This window comes from Poecilia reticulata, chromosome 16 (genome assembly GCF_904066995.2).
Source record: "Poecilia reticulata chromosome 16, P_reticulata-male-v2, whole genome shotgun sequence".
Taxonomy (NCBI): domain Eukaryota; kingdom Metazoa; phylum Chordata; class Actinopteri; order Cyprinodontiformes; family Poeciliidae; genus Poecilia; species Poecilia reticulata.
Window position 1 is genome coordinate 24,432,340 of NC_088845.1, and position 24,432 is coordinate 24,456,771.

At 37.0% G+C, this 24,432-nt stretch overlaps 1 protein-coding gene across 5 annotated transcripts in view; it reads right to left on the reverse strand.

Annotated features, from left to right (window-relative positions):
• The window catches only part of LOC103478352 (CUB and sushi domain-containing protein 3-like), a 245,173-nt gene that overhangs the window by 117,234 nt on the left and 103,507 nt on the right, over positions 1-24,432 (reverse strand). For all 5 annotated transcript variants that reach the window (XM_008432116.3, XM_081597601.1, XM_017309426.2 and 2 more), the window contains 9 exons: positions 24,107-24,263; positions 22,087-22,278; positions 20,084-20,210; positions 18,070-18,272; positions 16,192-16,383; positions 14,742-14,880; positions 13,104-13,291; positions 12,573-12,767; positions 7,663-7,779 (listed from right to left, as the gene is read on the reverse strand). In XM_008432116.3, coding sequence (XP_008430338.2) covers positions 7,663-7,779; positions 12,573-12,767; positions 13,104-13,291; positions 14,742-14,880; positions 16,192-16,383; positions 18,070-18,272; positions 20,084-20,210; positions 22,087-22,278; positions 24,107-24,263 — 1,510 coding nt within the window. The remainder of the gene's footprint in view (positions 1-7,662; positions 7,780-12,572; positions 12,768-13,103; positions 13,292-14,741; positions 14,881-16,191; positions 16,384-18,069; positions 18,273-20,083; positions 20,211-22,086; positions 22,279-24,106; positions 24,264-24,432) is intronic.

Sequence of the window (24,432 nt, forward strand, 5' to 3'; positions counted from 1 at the left end):
TCAAGTGGTTTTTATTTTCAGTTCTGATGCTACAGAACATCTTTAATATTTTTGGTGAACTTTTAATATAACAAAGCTATTTTCTTTAGCCTTCAAAACCCATTCCGAGTGTACTTCAGCCTGGAGACCGTGAACAGCATGGGAGAACATGCAAACTCACTGCCGTAAAACACGATGGCCGGGATTCTTTAAGGGACTCTCCCAATGTGACTGAGATACCAACTACTCATAATTTCTCCTCAGAAAGTCAGTGTGGAAAAAAAACATGTTTATTTAAAGACAAATAACCGCTATGTAGAAATTTATAGACACAATGATGCCTAGACCCTATCTACTCGGTATGAATCTTATTCAGAGGCAACGAAGAAAGAATATGGTAATGTAATAATGTTTACCATATGTAAAGCAAACAATGCATTTGCTTGAAATGCAGATGTTTAAATCCCGACTATCCACCTACTTTCTGATTCACTCGTACATATAAGAGAACTGAGAGTGTATTATATTTATGACTCATCAACTGTATAGGTATTAAATAACCACTTAACTCCTCTTCAGTGCAATTTTTCACATAAACCCCAGTTCATTTTTGCAAAAATAGAAAAGGCCTCTGGACAGATTATGCATTATGTGCATAATTATGTTCTATCTTAAATTACAGGCAGGAAAACATATAGAGATTAATATGTGGGTATCTAACTGGGAACTGTTTCAACCCTTTCAATCTTACAGATCATATTGGAAATAAATATTTGTGATGCTGTACAAATCTGGCATAACATTATGTCCACCTTTCTATCAGTGTATTGGTCCCTTTTTTGCTGTCAATAAAGCCCTAATCTGCCAAGGCACCGGATCACAGAAGGCGTACTGTGTATCTGGCACCAAAATCTTAGCAGAAGATCCTCTAAGCCTTATATGATGTGCAGTAGAGTCTCCATGGATCAAATTTGTTTTTTTAGCACTTGCCATAGAGTCTCGATTGGATTGAGATCTGAAGAATTTGAGGGTCAGATCAACAACTCAAACTTTTTGTTCTACTGCTCCCGCCATTTCTGAACCATTTTTGTCTTGCTGTATTCGGCACATTATTCTGCATTATGTCCACTTTTCGTCCTTTCCCCAAGCTTGACTCAGACAAGACATGATGAAGCTAAAAAGGAAAAAGGCATGTACATTAGGATTTCAAGCTTTTAACCAAAATGTAAAAACATTATATAAGTAGTACACAACTGCAAGATATCCCTTTTCTCCCTCAGCATATTTCCTAAAGTGAGGCCAATGAACTCTTTGACATCTGAAATAACCAAACTCAGCTTGTCAAATTAAATGCTCCCTATTTCACTGAATATTTGTATTTTCAGAAGAGCGTAAAAAATGAAACGATGGCGGAAAGCTAAGGAGAACTGCTGCGAAATGCAACTGCTTAGGCCATCATTATCCAACTGGAACATAATGCAAGTCCGTTTTGACCCGGAGCCACTGGATTAGTAACATGTGCCTTAAGGCAAAGCTCAGATAAGGTGTCAAAGACACTAACAGCATAGTGGATTGGTGAGAGGTTAAAAAAAAACGGAAGCATATGTTTGCTCTCCTGGATATGAATTATGGAGAAGGAACCTGTCATATTTGCTTTGTGGCAGCACAGGCCCTCAGAGATTCTGGCCGGTGACAGCATACACATACCTGATTTACAAAAACCAAGGGGCCCGTACAACGGCACAGACGTATATATATTTAAAGACCCATTATCGCAGTACAATTGTATTACACCTTTTGGCAGAAGGTATGGAACTACTCTTTGGCATGAGCAGCATCTAGTCCAATAAGCTTCAATCCAGACCAATAACTCACAATATTTAATCTATAAACTGTTGGTCACCAAAATGGGGAGCAAAACAAAACATGGAGGCAGTTTTTCTTGCAGTTTTACATACACTTGTTTCACTTTATATTCCGTATTTACTATTATTTGCACTTGCTGACTCGAAATGTGCTATTTTCTGCAGGACTGTTTCTGACAGTCAACACAAGGCAACGTGCTGACACAATAAGCTGCCAGAATGTCATCACCTTGAAAACTGCAGGTTGTCAAAATCAGTTAGGGCTGTCACTCATGGGATTGTTTGACACAGAAATTTAACAAAAGGCAGAATGTATAATTACACACTTGCAGACGCATACCTGTGGAGAACCATACAAAAAGCGCAATTCACATCTATACTGCAACAATAAATTGCTCTCTTTTCCTATTAGGTTATTTTACAGAGGAAGGTATATACATCATAAAATGATGTAGACAAAGAAGTGTTATTCTGTGTGTGCCAGGGTTGCTCGGGGCATAATCTCACTCCTCAGCAAACATCACTGATGAGTCAACAGCTAGCCTCCGGGGTCACCGTTTTTATGATCATACTCAGCAGTACTCCATTTCCGTCTCATTCTTCTCATTTTCTGTGTTTGTTCATTATAAATCTCTCACTCATTACGATGCTCTCCGTCTAACTTGCATTCCACAAAGATCTATATTTCTCTTTTCTATTGTTCGACTGTGGTACCCCCTTGCAGTCTCAACAGACTCTCTTGCTCATTTTCTGTCCGTCTTGTTACAGCCTAGATTTATTACAGCAATCAGTCAGCGCTCCTGTCCTGCCTCCTGACACATTCTGCAGCAACCATTATGCATATGTTGTTGTTATAGACATGTACGCTGGAGCTATAAAAGGCCTCAGGCAGATAAACAGAGGTGAATAAATGTTGTGTCTATAAAATCTAATTCACCTGGGCCCATTAGGGAAATATTTCCAAAGAGAGTTGGGTGAAATGAAACTTTCAAAAAGCTGACAAAAAGGCTTAAAAAGATACTTGAAGTGGTAATTTGCCATGCAAAAACATTTCTGAAATCAAGCATGGGGTAAGGTAAGGAATTCAGTTTAGGGACAACATTGTGACAAACATGGGCAACTTTGTAGTTAAGCTGCATAAAAATCTGTGATGCATTGTTTATTCTAACAATGTTCAGTCTGAGCCATAATTAACTTTGCGGGTGTCGAAAATCTTTGGAAAATAGTTGATTTGATTTGACTCAAGTTAAAAGTCGAGGAAGTTAATAATGGGGAATTATTTTATGCAACAATGCATATAATAATCAACTTTTTTCGAAAGATTATAGACACCCGCAATACATTTCTCTTTAATTTGTAATATCTGCAATATCTCATGAAACAATTTCTACACAATTAAAAAATCAAAACAACCTGATTTTACTTTGCAAACTTTTGCTTTAGAAAGTTCCACTAATTGACAGAGTTAAGTCCATCTTTGAAGCCATCAGCGTTCATAAAAAGGCTAAGTGAACAAACAAACGCCCTGGACTAAATGCCAGAATGGCAGAAGCACTTTTCTTTTTCTTTTTGTGCAACATTGCACAAAACAAGATTGAACATCGTTTTCCCATCTTGTCAAGAGGCTATTCACTCTGCTGGATGTGATGAAATTGTCATGCAGTGACTGCTAGACTTGGTGTAAACAAAAGTGAGTTTTGCACAATTACAATTACATTTTTACAAGAAGTGCCAAACGGAAAGTGGCAAAAGTGCAAAGAATAATTAATCTTTTCATAAAATAAGTCTAAACATTTGTCTAAAATAGGACATAGATTATTTCCAAATAAACAATCATGAAAGAGCAAGCATGATGTATTTGTTCTATGTTGACAATATGTATCAACTGTTCAAACCTTTTTAACATGACTTGAATTACCATCAAGTGCAAAATGGTAAATACGCGTACAGTGTTGAGTATTTATACCTTAAATATTTTTATATTTTTGACAAGTTTAATGGGATTCTATGTGATCAAGTGAAACAATGTAATGCATAAGTGGCCAAGCAGCATCTTGAGGACCACAACAAACTGATTATACATAGTTTTAGAGAAGTTTCAAGAATGATTGGATAACAAAAGAATACTCAGCTCTTTGAACATCTCAGAGGAATGTTCAATCCTCCATCTGAAAATAATAACGGTCCGGCAAAATGAAAATCTACCAGGCCAAGGCTGTCACCCTAACCTGGCAGGTATTACTGCATTAGTCAAACAAGCAGCAGAGAGGTGCATAGTAACTCTGGAGAAGCTGCAGAAATCCACAATTCAGGTGGGATAATCTGCTGACAGGATGCTTATTAGACATGCTTCCACAAATTGTGCTTTTATTTAAAAAAAAAAAGGGGGACAAGAAAATAAAGCCATAGGAAGCCATAAAAAGCCAGATTTGCAGATTTCTACAAGCTTAATACAGGAAAACTCTGGAAGTAAGCCTGCTATAGGCTAATCCTGGATCATCTTGTTGTTTTGTAGTTAGCAATATGTTTATGATTCAATGAAAGGTCTCACAAACGCTTAAGCACAGATTTAAAGCTGTTTGTTACTCTGGCCCTCTGATCACAACCACTGTAGTCATAATAAAATAAAACAATTATAATGCAGCTACCAAAGCAATAAAAACAATAATTAAACATTGTAATATTGTAACAAGTTCAATATATAGGTTGGGATTACAAGAGGCCAATATAATGTAGATTTTAAAAGACAGCATGAGGGTGAGACACAGACACAAGCACAAAATAACCTAAAATAGCTACAAATAACCTAAAAACGTAGTTAAATATGTAAAATAGAAATAGATGTAGCCTCATCTTGGGACCAAAATATATTTTTTAAAAAAGCACCAATGTTGTAATTCTTTAGGTCCAATTTTTGTGGAAAAAATATCAAAAACACAACATACAAGAGGGGAAGTGTTTTGTTTCTTTTCATTTTTTAGTAAAAGCTCTGAAGGCCATGATTCCCCATGCAATACTGCACACTTTTCCTATTAACTTTCCAGAGTAGCTAGCGAATGTTATGAAAAAACACAAATTGCACTCTTAAAATCTCATTTGCTTATTCATTGTTTATGATCTCCAATTAAGAAAATCTACAACCTTAAAGAACACATGCAGAGATTAGCGAGTTGTCTGGTGAAGCTAAATAAATGATATGGAAACTAACTGAACTCAAAGTAAAGGCTTCAGAGCTTGCATTACAATTTCATGCTATGAAATGATCATGTAATCAGTTGGCAGACTTATTCCAAAAACGCAGTGATCTCAAAAGAAATAGACTCGCATAATGATTTAACCCTCAACCCTACGTATATATCCCTCAGGTCACTGAAGCCGAGTCAGGAGATGATATTTATTGTGGAACTGCAACCAAGCTGACACAATGTCTCAAAGGATTATGGTATGCCACAGATCATATGAAGGACAGAATATGACACGCATCCGACACTCTACCCTGGGCGGTTACAAATTTCAATCACCTGTGTACGAGACACTGAAATGTGATTCCTTTTATAATACTGCCTAAAGCTGATTGTCTACTGTCAAGCTGCGACAGAGAGGAAATAATTTTTTCCTCAAAGAGACCTATCTGGAGGTTAAAAGTACCAACTTTACTGCTCTGGTTTGTATGTAGATCTCAGGCCTTTATGCTATAAAAGACTCACATAATGGAGTAAAATAAAATAAATACAAATGCCAAGAGGAAGTAAACAATTTTTTGATACAGAAGAGTATATCCATTGACATCAGCCTCTGGCTTCGTCGAGGTGTTAGACAAACTCAGATTGTTTTGATGCTTCATCTCTGTACTTTTGGTTCTGATGTCTCTTGTCTATGAAACAATAGTTTCGCCAACGCAATTTCACTGGCCAATCAAGCAGAGGACGCTGTGTTCTAAACTAGAGATTGGTACTTTTGCCAGTGTGGGCAATGTCACAAACCCTGCTGGAAAATGAAGTTAGAGGCACAATAAAGCTCGTTGGAAGAATAAAGCCTGAAGTGCTTCAGGTTGACGGCTGCACTGACTGCGTATAAAATCAGGGGACAAACAGCAGCAGATGACTGGAGGCTCTGAACGTAAAACAACTTGGATTCTGTGCCTCTGTACTCTTCACCCAGACTCTGGGACCTCGATTTCAAAATGAAATGCAAAATTTACTTTCATGTGAAAAGAAGACTTTGAATCATTGATTAACAGTTCAATTCTTTGCTGCATTAGCCCAGATAAGAGGCTTCTAACGTTGTCTCTGGTTCATGTCCTTTGGATTTAAACACAGTTCTCTCAAGGTAAGCTTTCATCCCCCGTTACTCGAGTACCTTTTGCTACCGCACTTTTCTTCCACTCAACTTTCTAATAATGTGCTTGGATATGAACACTCATGCAATGGCATTCATTGGATTACTGCTTTTGTAAGAGGAAGCATTAACTTGACAAAGATTAACAACACATTTCCAATGGTTTTATATGATATTCAAAACCCACATTGGGGCTTTCGTTAGTTCTATGCAGTAATAATCAAAACTAATAGAAGGAAATGGTTAAAATATATCAGTGAGTAATTATTCTCCATACACCTCAAATTTTGAATAGAATTTAAATAGATATTTTCTAAAATGCAGATAAATGGGATTTTGATGTTATTCATAACGTTATTGAAGGATAAATTACCAAAATAGTTTTTTTACAAGGTTTATGGTTGTTTTCCCCCCCTTCAAAACCAGGCTTTTATTTGGTTTTAGCTTCATTAAAAAAGCTTGATGCACTACCCTCTAAATAAGAGCATGTGCTATAAACATTCACAACAACATGCTTTCATTTTCAACCCAACATCGTTACTTTGCTCCAACTGGGATGTGAGTCCCGGTTGTTCAGAGAGTATTTCAATCAAGCCACATCACAGCTGTCTTGCTCATCATCAATAGCCTCGGTTTCTACAGCACATCCCCAAAACGAAAAGTCAGAGGCACAGGTGGGAATATTGCTTGGCAAATTCCACACACCATTAAGCTTGTGCCAGCAGTTTAGGCAAGACAGCATTTTGATGCATTATTTATTAAAAAAGACCTGTGGGTTCCCGGACACCAGGAGCAGCAGGAGATGGGAGCAAAAGATGTAAACAGTCGGAGAGGATCATCACACAAGGGATGAATGCGTGTTTCATGAATGCGGGGGTTTAGTGAATAAAAAGCTGCCTGGATTTCTACAGCTTATTATGAATACCAGGGACTGTTGAGCAGAAATATGTCAAGGTCTTCATGGGATCTCTGCTAAATTTTAGATAAGCAAATATGCCCTGATCAGATGACAATTCCTCTACTCCATCTATTTCGACAAAACATTTGCGGTTTGACCTATCTTTCCACTCCTGCTGGGAAGACCGTTTTTCATGTTAACATTTACAATTGTTTGCTCTGATTCAAGCACATCCATAATGAACAGTGACTGAGAATCACACATATCACATTCAAAATGACTATGTACCAACAGAAATTTCATTTGTCATATACCAGCAGCTAACTTTTTCCACCAACGTGACCCTAAAAGAATCACATTTGACAGTAAGCTTGTATTTTCTCATAGAATGAGAAAATACTGTGCCTGATTATCAGACAAAGTTCACAAAACCTTCCACAAAATTATCTCTGGAAGTTAAATATTCTTGCTTCAGGTCTGAAGTAAACAGGCCCCTTTACAACCTTACCACATAAAAATGGACAGAAACAGCTCAACAACATTTTTCCAGAACTTCATGCAAATAATGCTTGAAATGCTTACCGAAGTCTCCCGGGACAAAGATGTCATAGACACAGCTCTGACCTCTAGTGTAATTATGTGGATAGTTTGGGGAGAGAACGGTTCCCTCTAAACCGGTAAAGTGACCTCCGCAGGGAGCTACAGGGACAAGAAACAAGAAACACAAAGGCAAATTTAACTAATGTCAAACAGTCATGTCATAATATCCTGGGAGAAAAGGGAATAAACTACATGCAATTTTTATATGGAAAATGCAAAGTAAGCAGTTAAAGAATAGAGTTTAAAAAAAGAAAAATCCTTTTTATGTTAAGCTGCTGACAAATAATCTTGCCAGCACAGTGATAACGGTTTTGAGAAATGTTTTAGAGACATTTTTATGAGTACAGGGTGAGCTGCATCTATCTGGATGAGTCGATCCTTCAGCGGTACACACTTTTTTCATGAAGGTGTGAAACCAAACATGCTGTAGATGAGTTATTATTTATTCATAAAGTCTGGTCAAATCAAACAGAATAGGATTTATACACAAACAGATCTATCCAAAGTAAATGTCGACATTTCAACAAAATGACCAAAAGCAGAAAGTTAAAAGAAAAACAGAGGAATACATAAAGGACAACTCTAAAATCTAAGATTAACAGTGTCCAATTTTGCAGCTGTGAGAGCAGTGCTCTAAATAGAATTAGTAAATGGACCCAGGTTTTGCATTAGATACCAGTCAGGGGTGGAACTGATAAAAACTTGAGACTACACTGGAAGGCTGCTCTACATGACATTGGCGGTATATTAAACATGTGGTTTGGGCATTTTCTTAGCCTTTCTTTTGGTAATCATAAGTTACTTATATTTACTTTTTTATTAATTTACATTAATTGCCTTTTTGTCATTTTGCAAACATAACCAGTCATACTTCTGCATGTTTTTATTTACTATACTTCCTTATATTACCATTGACAGGTATTCATTTGACTAATAACTCAGTAATATAGGACTAAATCTACCCTGCATTTGTATCGCATTCTAGAATCTCATCTTAAGCTCCTCATGATATACCTAATTTGCCAAGAGGCTCCCTCATGTGCTTATGTCAGACCTGACGGACAGAGCCATCAGGTATGGGACCCTCAACAGTAAACAAACATGCACTCATTTGTCAATGGATAGTTGTCACCAGCTGCTCTGGACCAACTCGACTTACACACGATACACGTGGTGCCACCGCTTCAAATAGCGAAATACGCAAGAAGCATTTAGAAGAAGTTATTTAAAGTGATCCATAATTTAGTCATATTTGAATTTTGAAGAAGCAAGAGGCATGAAATTAAACATATGTGACGATAGCAAACGGGACACTCACTCATGCTATGCTGATGAACACATGGGAAAGGGAATTTAAGAAAACTGCTCTTAGAAAATAGCCCATTGCTCTGGGTATCTCATGATTTTAAGAGAGACCTTAAAAAAAAAGAGTTTTCATGCTGTAATGATTTTCTTCTAACAGCTGAGCACGAGACTAGACTTACTTCAGGTAGTTCTGTGTGCTTTCATTGATTGATTGGTTAGAATTCCCTAGATTCTCAGAAAAAAAGTTGCATAAACTTTGATTTAAGATTAAAGACTCAGAGGTTTAGTTTCAAGAAAGATCAGATCTTCAGTGCAAGAGTCTGCTAGAGAACAGCTGTGAATAAAGATGTTCAGCGTTCCAAGACTTACAGCTGATTACATTTAAAGAGCCTCATCACCACTTAAATGTGAATTATATTCATAGAAAAAGGAAACAGCTAGAACATAATTAAACAAATGTAGGGACACAAATGTGATGAGAAACTTATGTTTTATTGTAAGTGGCTGAAAGTTTAAGCAAAGCAAAGATTGAGTCAGTTTGAATTAATGCCTAGGTGGATTATCTTGTAAAATGCAGGATCAACATGAATATCACAAGATATTAATGTTTATTTTAAATGAAAGCTTTTTTGTATGCACCTCTTAGTTGGCAGAAAAAATATTGCCACTCAATTTTACATTAAAAAAAAATACTGTGAAATAATATTGTACTTTTAAATCATATAAAAGTATAAAATCCTCTCCATTCCTTCTCAGTGCGATTCTAATGAATACTTCAAAAAATTAGTCCTATTTTCTTTATTTTGTGCCATTTCTATTTCTATCTGATCACACACTGTGTCATTATACAGAGGAATATTTTAAAGAGACGTATCTACTAGAGGTAAAAGTGTAGCTAATTTTCACAGAATCTCATATCAAAAATCTTCTTAAACTGTGCCTTTGAGTTCAGCAGCATCTTTGAACAAACTCAAATCACACCAGTGAACTATTCTACACCATGCAGAATTCATACTGTTTAAAAAGCGGGGCAATCTGCCCGGTGTCTGACAAAGTGTTGCATGGCCAAATCCATGCTATCTTGATTCAAAGATGACCATTTCCTGCTGAAAACCTTGTGCTCGCTTTGGCAGACATTGACTGCTGATGCAAACCTTACACGAAGGTAAAAAGAACACGGTAGAGGGCAAAATATTAAAATGGATTAGTGGCTAAATCGTATATATACACACCATAAAAGAGTAATGAATTCACTATGAAGGCGTTAGTTGTGCACAAATGTTTTGCACTTCTCTTTTTACAAAGAAGAGATGTCAAAAATTATTTATAAGGGTGACTAAGTGGTCATGGGAAGTTCTTTCAACTGTGAACAACTGAAGACAGTTAAAGAAGAAAAGCCAAGAGGAAACGTGCAAAAAAGCTTTGAGAATATGCAAAAGGATCTAAATGGGGGTTAAAAATGTATACACTTTTCATTCATTAGAATACTATAAATGTAATAATAGTAAAGAATTTTGACGATTATCACCATCGTTAGAAATTGTTTGACAAAACCCCCCAAAATATTCCTATTCCAATTTGTCAACAACACATGTAGGGTCCTTTTTGATACAGGTTTTAAAACACAACAGGGTATGAACACATAAAATAGTGAATATTTGCAAAGAATGCAGCTGCTGATAATACAGTTTGACATAAAATATAGTACACTTTTAACCTTTTAAAAGATGAAAAATGACAACTATATCAGCTTATCTCTAAATAAAATGATGGAAGAGTCACTCGACATTCAGTACATTGGTGCATGACATTCAGCCCGGTTAGGTGATCTTTTCAGACTTGGTCTCTGAGTGACAATCGTTGCAGAGAGATGCTCGTATTCTTTTAGTACTGCTCTTATCTTCAGCACTGATTAGTGAAGTTTCGCACGTCCCAACTGTAAAGGTAATGAATTTCTCCCTGGTGTGAAAGTGGGTGATCCCATTTCACAATGAAATAGGAGCTAAATTCTAAGTTAACCTTAGCAGATACGATACTTCAAAAATGCATTAAATGATGCAACTGTGGGAGGAGATACTGTGTAGTTTCTTCCATCATCTTAAATTCTTCCTATTTTTTCTTTACTTTGTACTGCAGACAAGTTTCTGTAAACATCTCCTGGGAATTAAATTCTTGGTCTAAACACTTTCAAAACACATAACGCTATGTTTGTGTATACATGCTGTATGCACAAACATAGAACAGATTTTGTTCTGTTTGTGTGTTTGTACGTGCATCAAACATTTGGGTTTGTGCTGTTATAATTTTTAAATTTCACAAAAGGACGTAGACATCTACTTTTGTTACTGAATGCTGACCTATAGATTCTGATCATTGAATAATAGACCACCTCTTCATGCATGAAGAGCTCTTTACAGGATATTTTTATTTAAATTTAGTCTACTCTGTATAATAAATTAGGGCTGCATCGTGGCGCAGTTGGTAGAGCTGTTGCCTTGCAGCAAGAAGGTTCTGGGTTTGATTCCTGGCCCCGGTCTTTCTGCATGAAGTTTGCATGTTCTCCCTGTGCATGAGATAGGCACCAGCAACCCTCCCGACCCCACTAAGGGACAAGGGTGAAAAGAAAATGGATGGATGGATGGATGGATGTATAATAAATTATGTTCATTTTCTAAAAAACAGACACAAAACATGTGGACTTCATCAAAATTTTCAGATTTTTTTAGATGTACTTGTCCATGATGAGAAAATGTCTGAGACCATGACTTGATCTAAAGTACAAGCCGAAGAAAAGTTGGAAAAACTTGGATTTTGCAACTAAACGTGGGACTGAACTCTCTGTCTCTGACAGAAAGGTCTGGAACTATGTGGAATACGAGCTGAGGTTTCAGGCCAGTGTAATGACCTACAGAGTGTTATGTCCCCCACATTGGAGCTAAGCTGCTGCATCAACATTGGGAGCTTAAATTCCTCAAAATCTTGTTCATGTTGTAACAAAAATGAAGTATGAGCTGGACAGGTGGGCAAGCCATCTGCAGTGATTTGGATGCTGTACCCCAGAGAACACCAAGAATTTGCTGGAGGGATTTTGCATCTCACCCAATTTGATCCTGGATATGTCCCCAAGAGGAGCTGGAAAACATTTCACCATGGATAGAATATACATTTTGGAAGAGACAAAGCCCAAAATATATGTTGTTGAGTTTTAAAAGACAGCTTTCTAATCTGATACGGCAAATTGGCTGCAGGTCTTAAAATGCATTTGACTTAATTTTCTAGAAAGGAGCTTTTCCTATAAGCTGATTGTGATCCATGTCTGTGAGGAGTTTCATCTAAGCTAATGCTAATGAAATGTTTGACAAGACTGCTCTGTGCATTCCCTTGCAGAAGGAAATACATTACTCTTACAGTGCATGCTTAGGATGCCTGTGGTGCATAAATGTTGTATGAGTATTTTAAATAAACTACACGTCCCCATTTTATCCACATAAAGTCATGACAATAAAGTACTTTTTGTACTAAAGCTGGTTGTAGCAGTAAAGGATTAAGCACCTCAGGGCTTTCACAGCTGAAATGTTGCCTCTTACCTTGACAGGTAGGTTTGGCTCGGTCCCATTCTGGTCTCTTGCTGTTGCCCATGACACATGTGAGTGTGGAGTGGCCCTGAAGCAGGTACCCAGCCTCACAATGAAATGTCACCATAGATCCCAGTTTGTAGTCTGCACCCATTCTAGTGCCGTTCATTACATTCCCAGGATCAAAACAAGCCTCCCGCAGTTTTGCTGTCAATCAAAATAACAAAGCTTTTACAAGAGGAACAGCTATGAAACACGAGTAAGCTCGCACTTGGGCATAAATTAATATAAATGTAGACCATCAAACAGAAAGCAAGAGATCCGCCAGAATAATTAAAACTCCATAAACTAATGGTGTATTCATTTGGTAAACAAGTAAAAATAAAGGGATAAATTCAAGGCTAAATAACATAGCCGTGGACATTTCTAAATTCAAATTCCTTCATTTATAATTCATCACGGTAAAATCCCCCCGCGCCAACACAGAAAACTATTCTGCAAAAATAGATGCAGAATCCTGCTTTGCAAAGGCAATTACAGTACCTTTGTATTCCAAGTGAAAGCCAGTGTAGCTCACAGTGCCATCACTTCGAAATGCCAAGTACATGAAGTTGGAGGTGCTCTCAATCTTTTCTGGAAGTTTACTGTCTTGGAAACTGCCAATCAGATGAGCGCTGCTATCAGGCCCATCATATATGTACAAAAAGTCATAGTTGGGTTCAATGCTGAAGCTGTGAAAAAAAGAAGCATAAAAGACAGGAGATAAAAGTTATTGTTTTGCTAATTTCCAGCCACCAGAATGCACATTAAGAGATGGTTTTAAAATGAGTGTAAGTATTGCTGTGCAAAATGTGAGTCATGCCAAGAGATTTGTTTTGTGCCTTGATACAAAGATATATATATATATATATATATATATATATATATATAAAAAAAGATATCTCACCAGAGAGGTGAGAGGAGATTAAATTGTTGTGACACTGCAGTGGCACAAAATCTTCCCAGACGGCGATGGCAATGCAGTGTGAAAAGATCGTTTCATATTGTAGCGCCGTATATCAAATCATACGCCGCACCAAGAGGGAGAGGAGCATTTGTTTTCAAAATAATGAGCACGGTTTATGACAAAAATGTAAATAGCTTGGAGATAATTGCGTTTGAGTTAGATCAAGGCAGCTCCAATTTAAAATCATATCTCCATTCTTTCATTTGGCATTCCCAAGAGGGAGCCTGGATTGTGGTAACTTTATTAGCGGTTCGTTTTGAAAGAAAAAGTTGGAGAAAAGATTTCTGGAGACTTGTTTCTACTTAAGTGAGAGAAGACAGATGGTGCCAAAAGGACAAACCAATGCTATTTTGCATGTCTTCATAGAAAAAAAAGAAAACAAAAACCAATATATGTGAGAAGTAGTCCTAAGAAATTTTTGGAGTCAGGCCACATGCTTAGTTTGCAATTAATAATGTAAGGTTCATGGTCTGGGTTTTATTCAGCACAAGAAATGAGCTGCACTCATATCACGCTTCTGCCATAAAGTATTCACCCAAAAATTCAGTGTCACCATGTTTGAGTAAAGTGGATGGAATGTCTTCCAGCTGTCTACTGAAAAAATTCAGTATTCCATTATCTCCAAATACACCTGGACTCAAACACGGTTCTCTGCATAGCACACATTTCAAACTTTTCTCCATGCGGTTATGTCTTAGCTGGTTCCACAGCAGAAAGCAAGCATTTCCATGGCACACGCTGAGCTGCTGTGCACCCAAGGCGAACTGGGTTCATTGAGTTACGGCCAAGTTGCAAACATAACAGGTTTGGAAAAAGCTTTTTTCTGCAAGCCAGTAAGCCATGTCCTCAAAAGACAGAATATATATATATATATTTTTTATTTTATTTATTTTTTGTTTCTTTTTTTTTTTTCTTAAAGCTTTGGTATCATCTGCAGAAAGATTAAACTTTTACATCTTTACACATTTGTCTTCCATATTCTTCTGTTATATATTGCAAAGACTTCAGCACTAAATTGGTAAAGGGGAGAGCTGACCCTGAGACATTCATTTCACACTAGTATTTTCTGAATAATAGCAATAACCAGTATAATTAATGCTTATTCTATTTAAGTTTTACATGATGCAATGGATTTATTCATAATCCGTCTTTAAATTATGACATTGTCAGTTTACCTGATGAAGGCCAAAGAAATCACGTAGTCAGAGTGAACTGCAATCAGCCAGTCACAGTCTTTGCTGTGTGGGTACGGGTGTGGATAGTTTGGAGACAGGATAAATCCAGAAGACCCGGTCACATTCCCACCGCAGGGAGCTTGAGTGGCAAAGCAGGAAAGAAGAAAAAAGTAGAAGAAAAACGGTGGGTACAAAAAGTTGTTCAATGTTCCTGTCCTCCTGTAAAGTCTTTAGGCAAGCAAAATTTGGTTTGAGGTGGGGGTAGAAAAATCAGGACAGCAGGTCATTCAGTGGACATTTTTGCAGCAGAATAATCTGCTGGGCCTCTGTAATAGGCCAAAATTGGTGTTTTTCTAATGATTTAAATGAAATAAGTATCTCATTATATGCATAACATCTAGTTGGTTATACATTCACAATGACTAGTTTAACATATGAATATTTAACAAAAAAATTTCAGAAAATAAAACTATTATAATCAGCTGTCAGTTACTTTTAAAATGATAATATCTCGAGACAAAAGACAAACAGAAACTAAAATCACATTTCTGATTAAACAGTCAGTGCCATTTATTTTTGAATAACCTGCGATATGCCCCTTACTCATGTGTATGAGATTCTGGTCTGGAAATATTGAGACAAAGTCTAAAATCTTTGTTTTTGTTTTTTTTATGTGACTTAATTTCAGGCTTACGTCACAGTGTCTGACAAACATGCAGAGGGAACAAGTATGTTTTAACATGTTCAAAGTACTCTTACATATTTTATGCATCTAAAAATATATAGAAGTCTTTCCAGGTAAATAAAAAAATAAAACAACATTCTTATTCTGAAACTTTAATACAGTAATTCAGTGTTTAGGGTTCAAGCTTTTGCTGAATTTCAGCCCAAAAATTCCAAAAAGACGTTGATGGCTGCTAAATGTGGTAAACTCCTTTTACACTGAAATAAGAGCGGTTTTACAATTTTAAAGGATTTGTAATGATTATACAAGACCAGTAAATGCAACCAGGTTCTTCTAAAGCAGAATACCACTGTCTTTAGATAAGCCACCAGCAACTTTAACTCCATTAAACTACTTGGTGTAATTATTTCTAATTGCATTGTTAAGTAATTAGCAGCTAAGCTCTAATAAGTCAATGTGACAGGAGACTATAGCCCTCAGTATTTAACAGGCAACTGAAGTGGATTTGTCCACATAAGAGCTGGCAACAGCTCAAACACATCTGAAGAGTCTTGTTTAACCTTCATGTATTTTAAAGACACCAGTGAGGGAGAGCTGCAGCCTGTTATTAAACTAACTTTCACTCACCTCTTCTTCTCACTATTTCTCATTTATTCTGATCCCCTACCTTCCCTCACTCCCTCCTTCAATCCATACACTCTTCTCTATCGCTTGTGCACATCCATCCTTTTCTCTCCAAGTCACACTATCGCCCCTCTTCCTCACCGATGCAGCTTGGAGGGCTGGGCTGCCAGTAGTATCTATTTTCCACTTGGATGCAGGTGATTCTGCTCTCTCCCTGCAATTCATATCCCGGATCACAAGAGAAGGTCACGGAGTCACCGGGCTCCCGCCCTTCTCCGTTGCGACTGCCATTCATGGGAATACCTGGATCTCTGCAGGCTGTTGCCAGTGAACCTGAAGGGCAAACATACACACAGATACACACATGTGACACATCAATACAGCAGCATATGCATTTCAGGATCAAATGTGCAGGAAATCAGTGAAGAACACATGTACCCAGACTTGTATCTCATAGTAGACAGCTGTTAAGCTGAAAATATAGGCAACACTGAGCAAATTACTGGCTGATATCAGTCAGTCCACAGCTGTGCAGCAGCTCAGGGACTGCGAGGGTGGTCTAGGGGGAAAAAAATTATTTCCCTCATATATTCCACCTATAAAGACTATTAAGGATTTAAATTTAAATTTGTGAGTTTTATTCAATTTTGTTGCTTACATAGGAAATTGTAATTTAGCTTAAAAAATTAAATAATCTCAAGGGTGAAATAAAAGGTGCATACATGACCCAAATAATAAAGACAAATTTAATGGGATTGTGTGTCATCACTGCAGACATTCCATATTCAAGATATCTAAACAATAACCCAGATAATTGTCTCCACAAAATCTACAAATACCTTTTTTTCTAATTACTTTGAGAAAGAGATTTGTGAAATTACAAAAACATGAAATAAATCTTAATTTCAGTCAAGTTTAAACATTAAGCATGTTTCAATGATCATTAGAAATTGGAGAATGTAGAGCAAAGTGTTATTATGAAACAATGAACGTATCTTGAATACTGCTATAAGACATATGTTATAGTTCCTAGAATGAAAGTCAGAATAAGCAAAACATAACATCAGCAAGTCACAGATTTACAAAAACTAGAAATCTGAAAACCAATCATGTTCTAATTGCTGTTTTATACAAAAACAAAAGAACACAAGTTTGGACTTGAGCCGAGTAGCAAAGGCAAAAATCAAGTAGATTTGATGCAAGTCAAAACCTAAACGCAGTGAAAGCATAAATGACCAGTAAGAAATTAAGTGTCATGATTGTCAAATTATTCTGCAAAGAGCAAACAGAACAGAATAGGGAACAGACAAACAAAAATCAATGAGAAGGCAGACCACAAAGCAACAAACATGACTAGAATAGACAGAATGCGAATCTAAATCCTTCATTCTGTCATGACAGACAGAACAACTGTGTTTCAAAAACATGATAAAGTTTAAAACAGAATTAAACTCTGCATGGATTTCTAGTGAAATTCTCAACTACCACTTGAAAATCTTTGAGTGGAAAAATTACACTTTTGCATTACTAATTTTATTTTAATCTGAAAATGAGTATCTCAGCCAAACAGTGCACCAGTATGGTACGCAACAAGAAAATCCAGTCCATTTTCGACTGAACTGAATTCTATATAATTGATATTTACATTAGCCAGCTATGCCTTTATGCTAAAGTGAAGGCATTTCCAACTTATCTTCTATACAGTCTTTCATTTTCCACTTTCTTGCAGGTGCTTTAGCTTTTAGACTAGTCATTAGTAGAGCTCATGGAGGGCATTAATATCTGAGCAGCAAGCAGCAGACAGTCAGCAATGAAGTGTAAAATACTATGAGCTTTCACTTTCACTCGTGCTATTGATAAAAGGATGCTTTGCAATATAAATGCTGACAGTGAAAAACTGTAACAAACAGGAAGCCTTTTAACAATCCCGCTGAGTAGAGTGCTGTAAGTTTAAGCAAATGAGTATTTTCTCTTTTAAAATAACTCTAAGAGCAAATAAACTACAAAAGGCATACTTACTTGAGAAGTCAATAGCAAAACCAGATTTGGTGATGTAAAAGTCCGTCTCAAACTGAATGGTGACAATGTTGAGAGTGGAGTGAATTCCCTCAGGCAGCAGTGAACCGCTGACCTCCTTCAGAGACATCTCATTCTCAGGAGGCCCATCCCAGACTTTCAAGATGTCATGAGATGCCTCTGTGTCGAACGCAAGAAACTGGAGACTGAAAGAGGTGAATTTGAAAGAAATAAAGTGGAGTTTGTAATGTCTGTATTTCTTTGAACAGCCCAGATTTTAAATAAATAAATTAAAAACAACAGTCTGGGGAAAAAAGACAGAAAAGAACAAAACTAAAGTGTTAGCAACAGGCCAATTTAGCTTGAAATACTGACTGTATGATTGTGGGCAGTTTACCAAACTTTTGGAATCATTGATCACTTTCAGACAAAGTTAAAAAGTATAGCAAAAGACCAGAAGATGATTTGCAATTCCATTAAGTGACAGCCTAAAGCAGCTCCTCTGAAAAGGAGCATTATTGTGACCAACTTTATGAAAGTATAACATGTTTACTTCACCCTGAAAGCTAAAACGAGCTGAATTATGAAGCAACACAAGATGCTTTCAACCAGAACAAAAAGGCTATCATGTCCCTTGCAGTCCCTTGGCTCCATTGCTGTTCTTTTCCAATCATTCTTGAAAGAGTTGCTCGAGGCCAACTCTTCTGAAGACATCCAACTGTGACGGAAATTCCTCAAGTTTTCAAGCTCAACTCAACTCAAAAGATTTATTAAAAAAATGAAATAGTTGTAGATTATTTAGATCTTTTGGAAAACTGATCTTTGGCTATGAAAGATGGGCGTACAATGCAGTTTTAGGCAAAATTTCTGTGTTAAATTTTGAGGTCCTAAATGATTTCAAAGTTCCCCAAGCTGTATAACCAACATCTCCTAAATATTTGGATGGCATGGTGTTTATTAGGTTGTATCAAGAAATATTTCTGTTTCAAATAGTGAGATTCTCTACACAGGCCCGTTGATGAAACATCCATCTTCCCATCACTTCTGACCAGCTTCTCTGTCCTTGTTAAAACAAAATGCCCCCATAACTTTAGCCCATGAAGATGCTGTATTTACTGTGACATACAGCTTTAGTTTCTCTCTTTTTTTTGCCAGACAGTGCTGTATCCAAACAAGCAAAATTTTGGTCTAACCTTTTGGCTTCTCTTGGACTTGTTTTCTCCCTCACAGAGTTTTGGCAAATGCAAATAGTACTTCATGGATTTCTTTCAACAACTGCTTTCTTCTTGAAACACTTTCATAAAGGGCAGACTTGTGGACTGCACCCCTAACAGCTACCATCCAAACATGCTCTCTCACCTGAGCTGCAAATCTCATTAGCTTCTTCAAGGTTACTGTTGAAGAAGCTGAATGGAAGCTTATTTTATCGCAGGTGAAAATAAGCTGAATTTTCACCTGCAATAAAGGGTGGCTGTCTGATTATTGCTCTCCCTGCCTCATCTATCAGTCCAGGTGGATGACCAAGTCTCTGCAGATTTTCAGCTGTGCTCATTGGACTGAAAAAAACCTTTTTAAGATGTTGAAACCTTGGGTAGGTTTTGATAAGTTGGGTTTAATTTCTACTTCTTCAGAACTTTATTCCTGACCTATCTGTTTTGTTCATTGGTCTTTAGGGAGTTGATGATTTACTATAATTCCACAAACACATCTCTGGAGCTTTCCAGGACAGCTCAATCTGTCTGGATTGACCTTAAATTGCACACAGGTGGGATCTATATACTATTAAGGGAACTTTGGGAAGTGAAATTTTATTTAGAGGCATCTGAAAAAACAGAACTGAACACAAATGTACGTGAACATAAAATATGGACTTTTGTATTAATTTATAATATATAATCCTAATACAATAGTGTTTGTAACAGGAATAACTAGAAAAAAGTTCAAAATGTATTCATACTACTTTAGGGTACTACAAGTTACACATAATATAGATGCATAAATCTCAGAGAAGAGTTACCTGACAATGTTGCCAGGGCTGACTTCAATTGTCCAGGTGCATCTTAAGTTATTGTCATAGGGAAATGGATACCCCGGAGACAGGATTCGCCCTGTAGATTCTCCCGTGAAGCTACCACCACACTCCGCTGCAATCAAAAAAAAAAAAAAAAAGAATATATTAAAGAGGAACCTGTTAAGGCATTATATATATCTATATCTATTTTGTTGTGTCCTACAGCCGATTACCACATTGCTATCCATGCTACAATTGAGAGCATTTAATTACAAAGATGGCTACAGTGACAAGTTATAATCAGTACCAAAACATGGGGCAATGGTAGAAATACCTGAGCAAGGATACAACTTTAGAGAAATGGAAGGAACATACTTTTAACATTGAATACAAAAAATCTCCTAATTATTGTTGACCATTCAGTGATCCACCCCTTTTAAACAGAAAGTCAATAACCTAATTCAGAAGGGTTTATTTTTTCTGCCCAACATTCATTTTAGCAAACAATGTAAGAAAAAAAAGAAAAACAGACAGAAGAAGGTAGACACCAACATATTCTAAGCACCTTCTAGAATCTAGACTCAAACTGTGTGCAGGCAATAGCTTTTTCCATTTGTTTTTTTTTGTTGTCGTTTTGTCTCTGCACATACCTGTTTCACATACAGGTATCAGTAAGGTATGCATACATGTAATTAGGTCTTCACTTCAAGAAATGATGATTAAAACACATTACATAGCCTACAAACATCAGAATGAAAGCTCAATATAAATTTCAGAGTTCTTCACTGTATGGTTTCTAATGATTGTATACATCCAGTCCTTCGTCAGGGACCAACAGAGGGATCAATGATTAACAATGAAATGTTGCAGCTGTTTATATCCTCGTATAAAATGGCAAGCAGTGTGTACTAATTCAACACAAAGCAATTAGGAGAACCCATGTAGGGATAAATCCTTTAGATTAACACCTAGCTGAGCAATAATAGCTCGAGGTGAATGATAAAATAAGACACCGACAGTAGAAGATAGACAGATGGGTGGACTGTGTAACACAAAATTACATAGTGAGAGTTGGAAATAGAAATGTACATTCAGTGAATAAATAGACATTTTGTCCTCACTATCCAACATTAGATCAGTATAGTTTTGCAAACAAGGTCATCTAGTATTGCCAAAATTATTTTTGTTAGACAAATAACAAAATAAAAAAATGCATAGAGTTTTCAAATTTCCATCACTGCAAATTGGCATACTTTTCATACTTTTTTCCTTACTATTTGGTGACACCAGCTTTAAACTGCATGATTGAACTAAACATTCCAGTAGATGCCTACAGTGGTTTGCAAGAATTTTGCCAATTCCTTCATACAGAAGTGATGTAACCAAGTCAAATAGGACAGCTGCCTTTTTTTCCCCTCACATACACACCTTAGGTTCTGGTTCCAAATGTTCACAAACATTTACTAAAACAACTCTAAAATATTGACTTTGTTGTTCTTAAAGCACTGTAGCAAATCAAAGTCTATGCTTAAAGCCATTACCCGTTTGGAAGATAAGTTTTGAAAAGATATCTACATGAAGATATATTATGTGATGTGCACCAGTCCCTCTTACACCTAAATTATGCCATATGTTGGAGGAATTGCCTTGTAATACACTAACAGGTGTGCCTTTAATTGACTTAATTGTTAATTAAGTAAACAAGTTAACTAACAGAAGCTTACAAATAATAATACATTACTGGGCTTTTCCAAATTGTTTAAAGGCACAGGTAGCACATGTAAAGTTCAGAATTGGCAGAAAGTGTTAAGAACTTATTTTTTAATTGGCCTCTTTCCTTGTTCTGTCATTTAGCAAATATAAATGACATTGGTAATCCAAGCTCACCCTAAAACTGTAAAACATTCATAGAGAAAGAAATACAGTGATAGGCTTTTTTATAAACTGTACGTAAATATTATTCAGATAAGCAGAAAAAGGCAAAGGCTGTGATAAAGACAACAGATTACCTATGCATGACGGGAGATTGTTGTCCCATGCTCGTCTCTCTCCAGTCATGCATTTGAGTGTGGCGCTGCCATGCAGAGTGTAGCCTTGTTCACAACCAAATGATATGTCACTTCCAGCAAAATGACCATGGTCACTAGTTTTAAAGCCAAACTGAGGCACTCCTGGGTCATCACAATGCGAAAGCTCAAAACCTGCAAACAGAAAGGTAGGAAAACACAACAATAACCTCATCAACATTAAGAAAAACAAACTGCATATCACTGTTTCATGAAGACACACCATCACCCATACTGAAAGATTGTGACATATTTCCAGTGTTGTGCATTTCCAGGGCTATGGCAGGTAATGTTCAGTTTAACAAAGATGTAGTCTTGTATAGCAGCAAAAAAAAATCGTTTTGGACACACAAAAATTAGATATTCCCAGGTAATTATTCAATTGTCTGGGCAGAGTTACAACTGGGAAACGGCCTGTCCACTTGGAATACTTCAGGATAACAGCCACAAACGAGAGAAGGATGCGGTAACTCTTTAGCTCTGCCTTGTCTGAACATGGCCATGGCCTTTATTTGGGCTCTTCTGTTCCACGTAGAAACCGCAAGAGTTCTGCTGTGCAGCAGCGCTAGCTGCACATAAATGAAGCAGGATTGATTTATAGTCTTCTTTCGCAGTGAGGTCCGTGCCCATACCAGGTGTTATAGTGCTGTGGTATTACAAGTGTCATGCCCAGTATAAATCCCCAGCAGTTAATGTTCGCATTTAGAAAATTATCACAGTCCTTTGGGTAGAAAAGTCATGAAAGCATGATCAGATTTCATGTTCAGACAAGATTTAGGCAGGCCATATTCCACCCTCTCCTTGCCCTGATGGTGATTTGCACATCAGTCAGACCTATCCATGCTAAAAAAAGTCATTCATCCTAAATGAAAAGACCAAGGGAAGGCAGCACTACACAAAACAAGCTTACATTCTGCTTTATACCATGTGCACAATCCTGGGGGAAAAAAATACAAAGACGGAATCCTATTACCCTCTGTCTCTTCATAACCATTAATTTTCTAACTCAAACGGCAGTTACTAATTGCAGCTAGAGTTATATACAGACGGCCGTTAATTTTGTGGTTTCAAATTAGCACCCAGTGCTGATTAATGAACCTTTTCTTATCTTTGTCAGATCTTAAAACATTTTTGCACCTGGCAAGATTGGAGCAGCCATCACAGACTAAAAATGTAAGCCAGCTAAAAGATAAAAAGTAATTCTTTCTCACTAGTCCAAAAGTATTGATTAGTCAAAAGAGAAGTTCTTGTTAACAACTGCATGTTGATTTCTGCATAGAACACCTAAAAGGGCAAAAAAGGACTCTCAAATGCAGGTGAAACACAAAAACAATTTAAATTGGGAGGCAAAAATTCAGGCTCACCAGAGCATCCTCTTGCCACCACAATAAATTAGAAATGTTTAGCAACAACACAAAGTCAGCAAGCCAATTATGGGTCAAACTTAATTCTATCTGTCTATTATTGGCTTGAAAATGTTCAATTCAGACATGCACTCATGCATGCAAAAAAAGCACAATGTGTAAATATTGCATGAACTAATAGACATTTAACAAAGCCAAACACCCGTTTACAAACATATATACACGCACGGAGTGATTCCAAACAGTCCCAGCGATAATTCACCTGTATAACAAGGTACAGTTAGGCAGACAAGGACACTAATTGCAGGAGTAGAGCCCAAAAGAAAAGAAGCAAAGGGAATTCACACAGAGAGACACAGAGGAAGAGAATGGAAGGAATGAAAATTGCTCATTTTCCTGCTGGAGAAGGGCAGCAACACCACGCTGTGCTTAATGGATACCCTGACAGTGAAAGACATGCAGAGGCAGGGTGAGGGTCAATTAAAACCTTCTTTTAAACTCTGCTGCTTGAAATGCCAGACTTCTAAAATGAGGCTAAATTCACTCATTTGGACGGGGTTTTGGGCCCTCCTCCTCCAGACAAATGAAATGTGACTTACTGTGGTATATGAGGCGGAACCCTGCTGCCGTTGACTCAAGGTCTGAGTTGAATTCAAGCCACAAATAGTTGGAAGTGCTGGTCAGGGAGAGGCCTTGCATCAGTGTGCCTGTGTAAGTCCCAAGGAGGGGAGCCGTTCCATCTTTACCATCGTACAGCTAATCAAAGACACACAAGTAAGAGTTTTTTCAGATTCCAGAACAGAAAATATAGAAGTTGACTATACATTTTGATTTCAAGGAGATTTTGGAATTACAGTCATGACCAAAAGTTTTGAGAATGACACAAATATTAAATTTTCACATGATCTGCTGCCCTCTGGTTTTC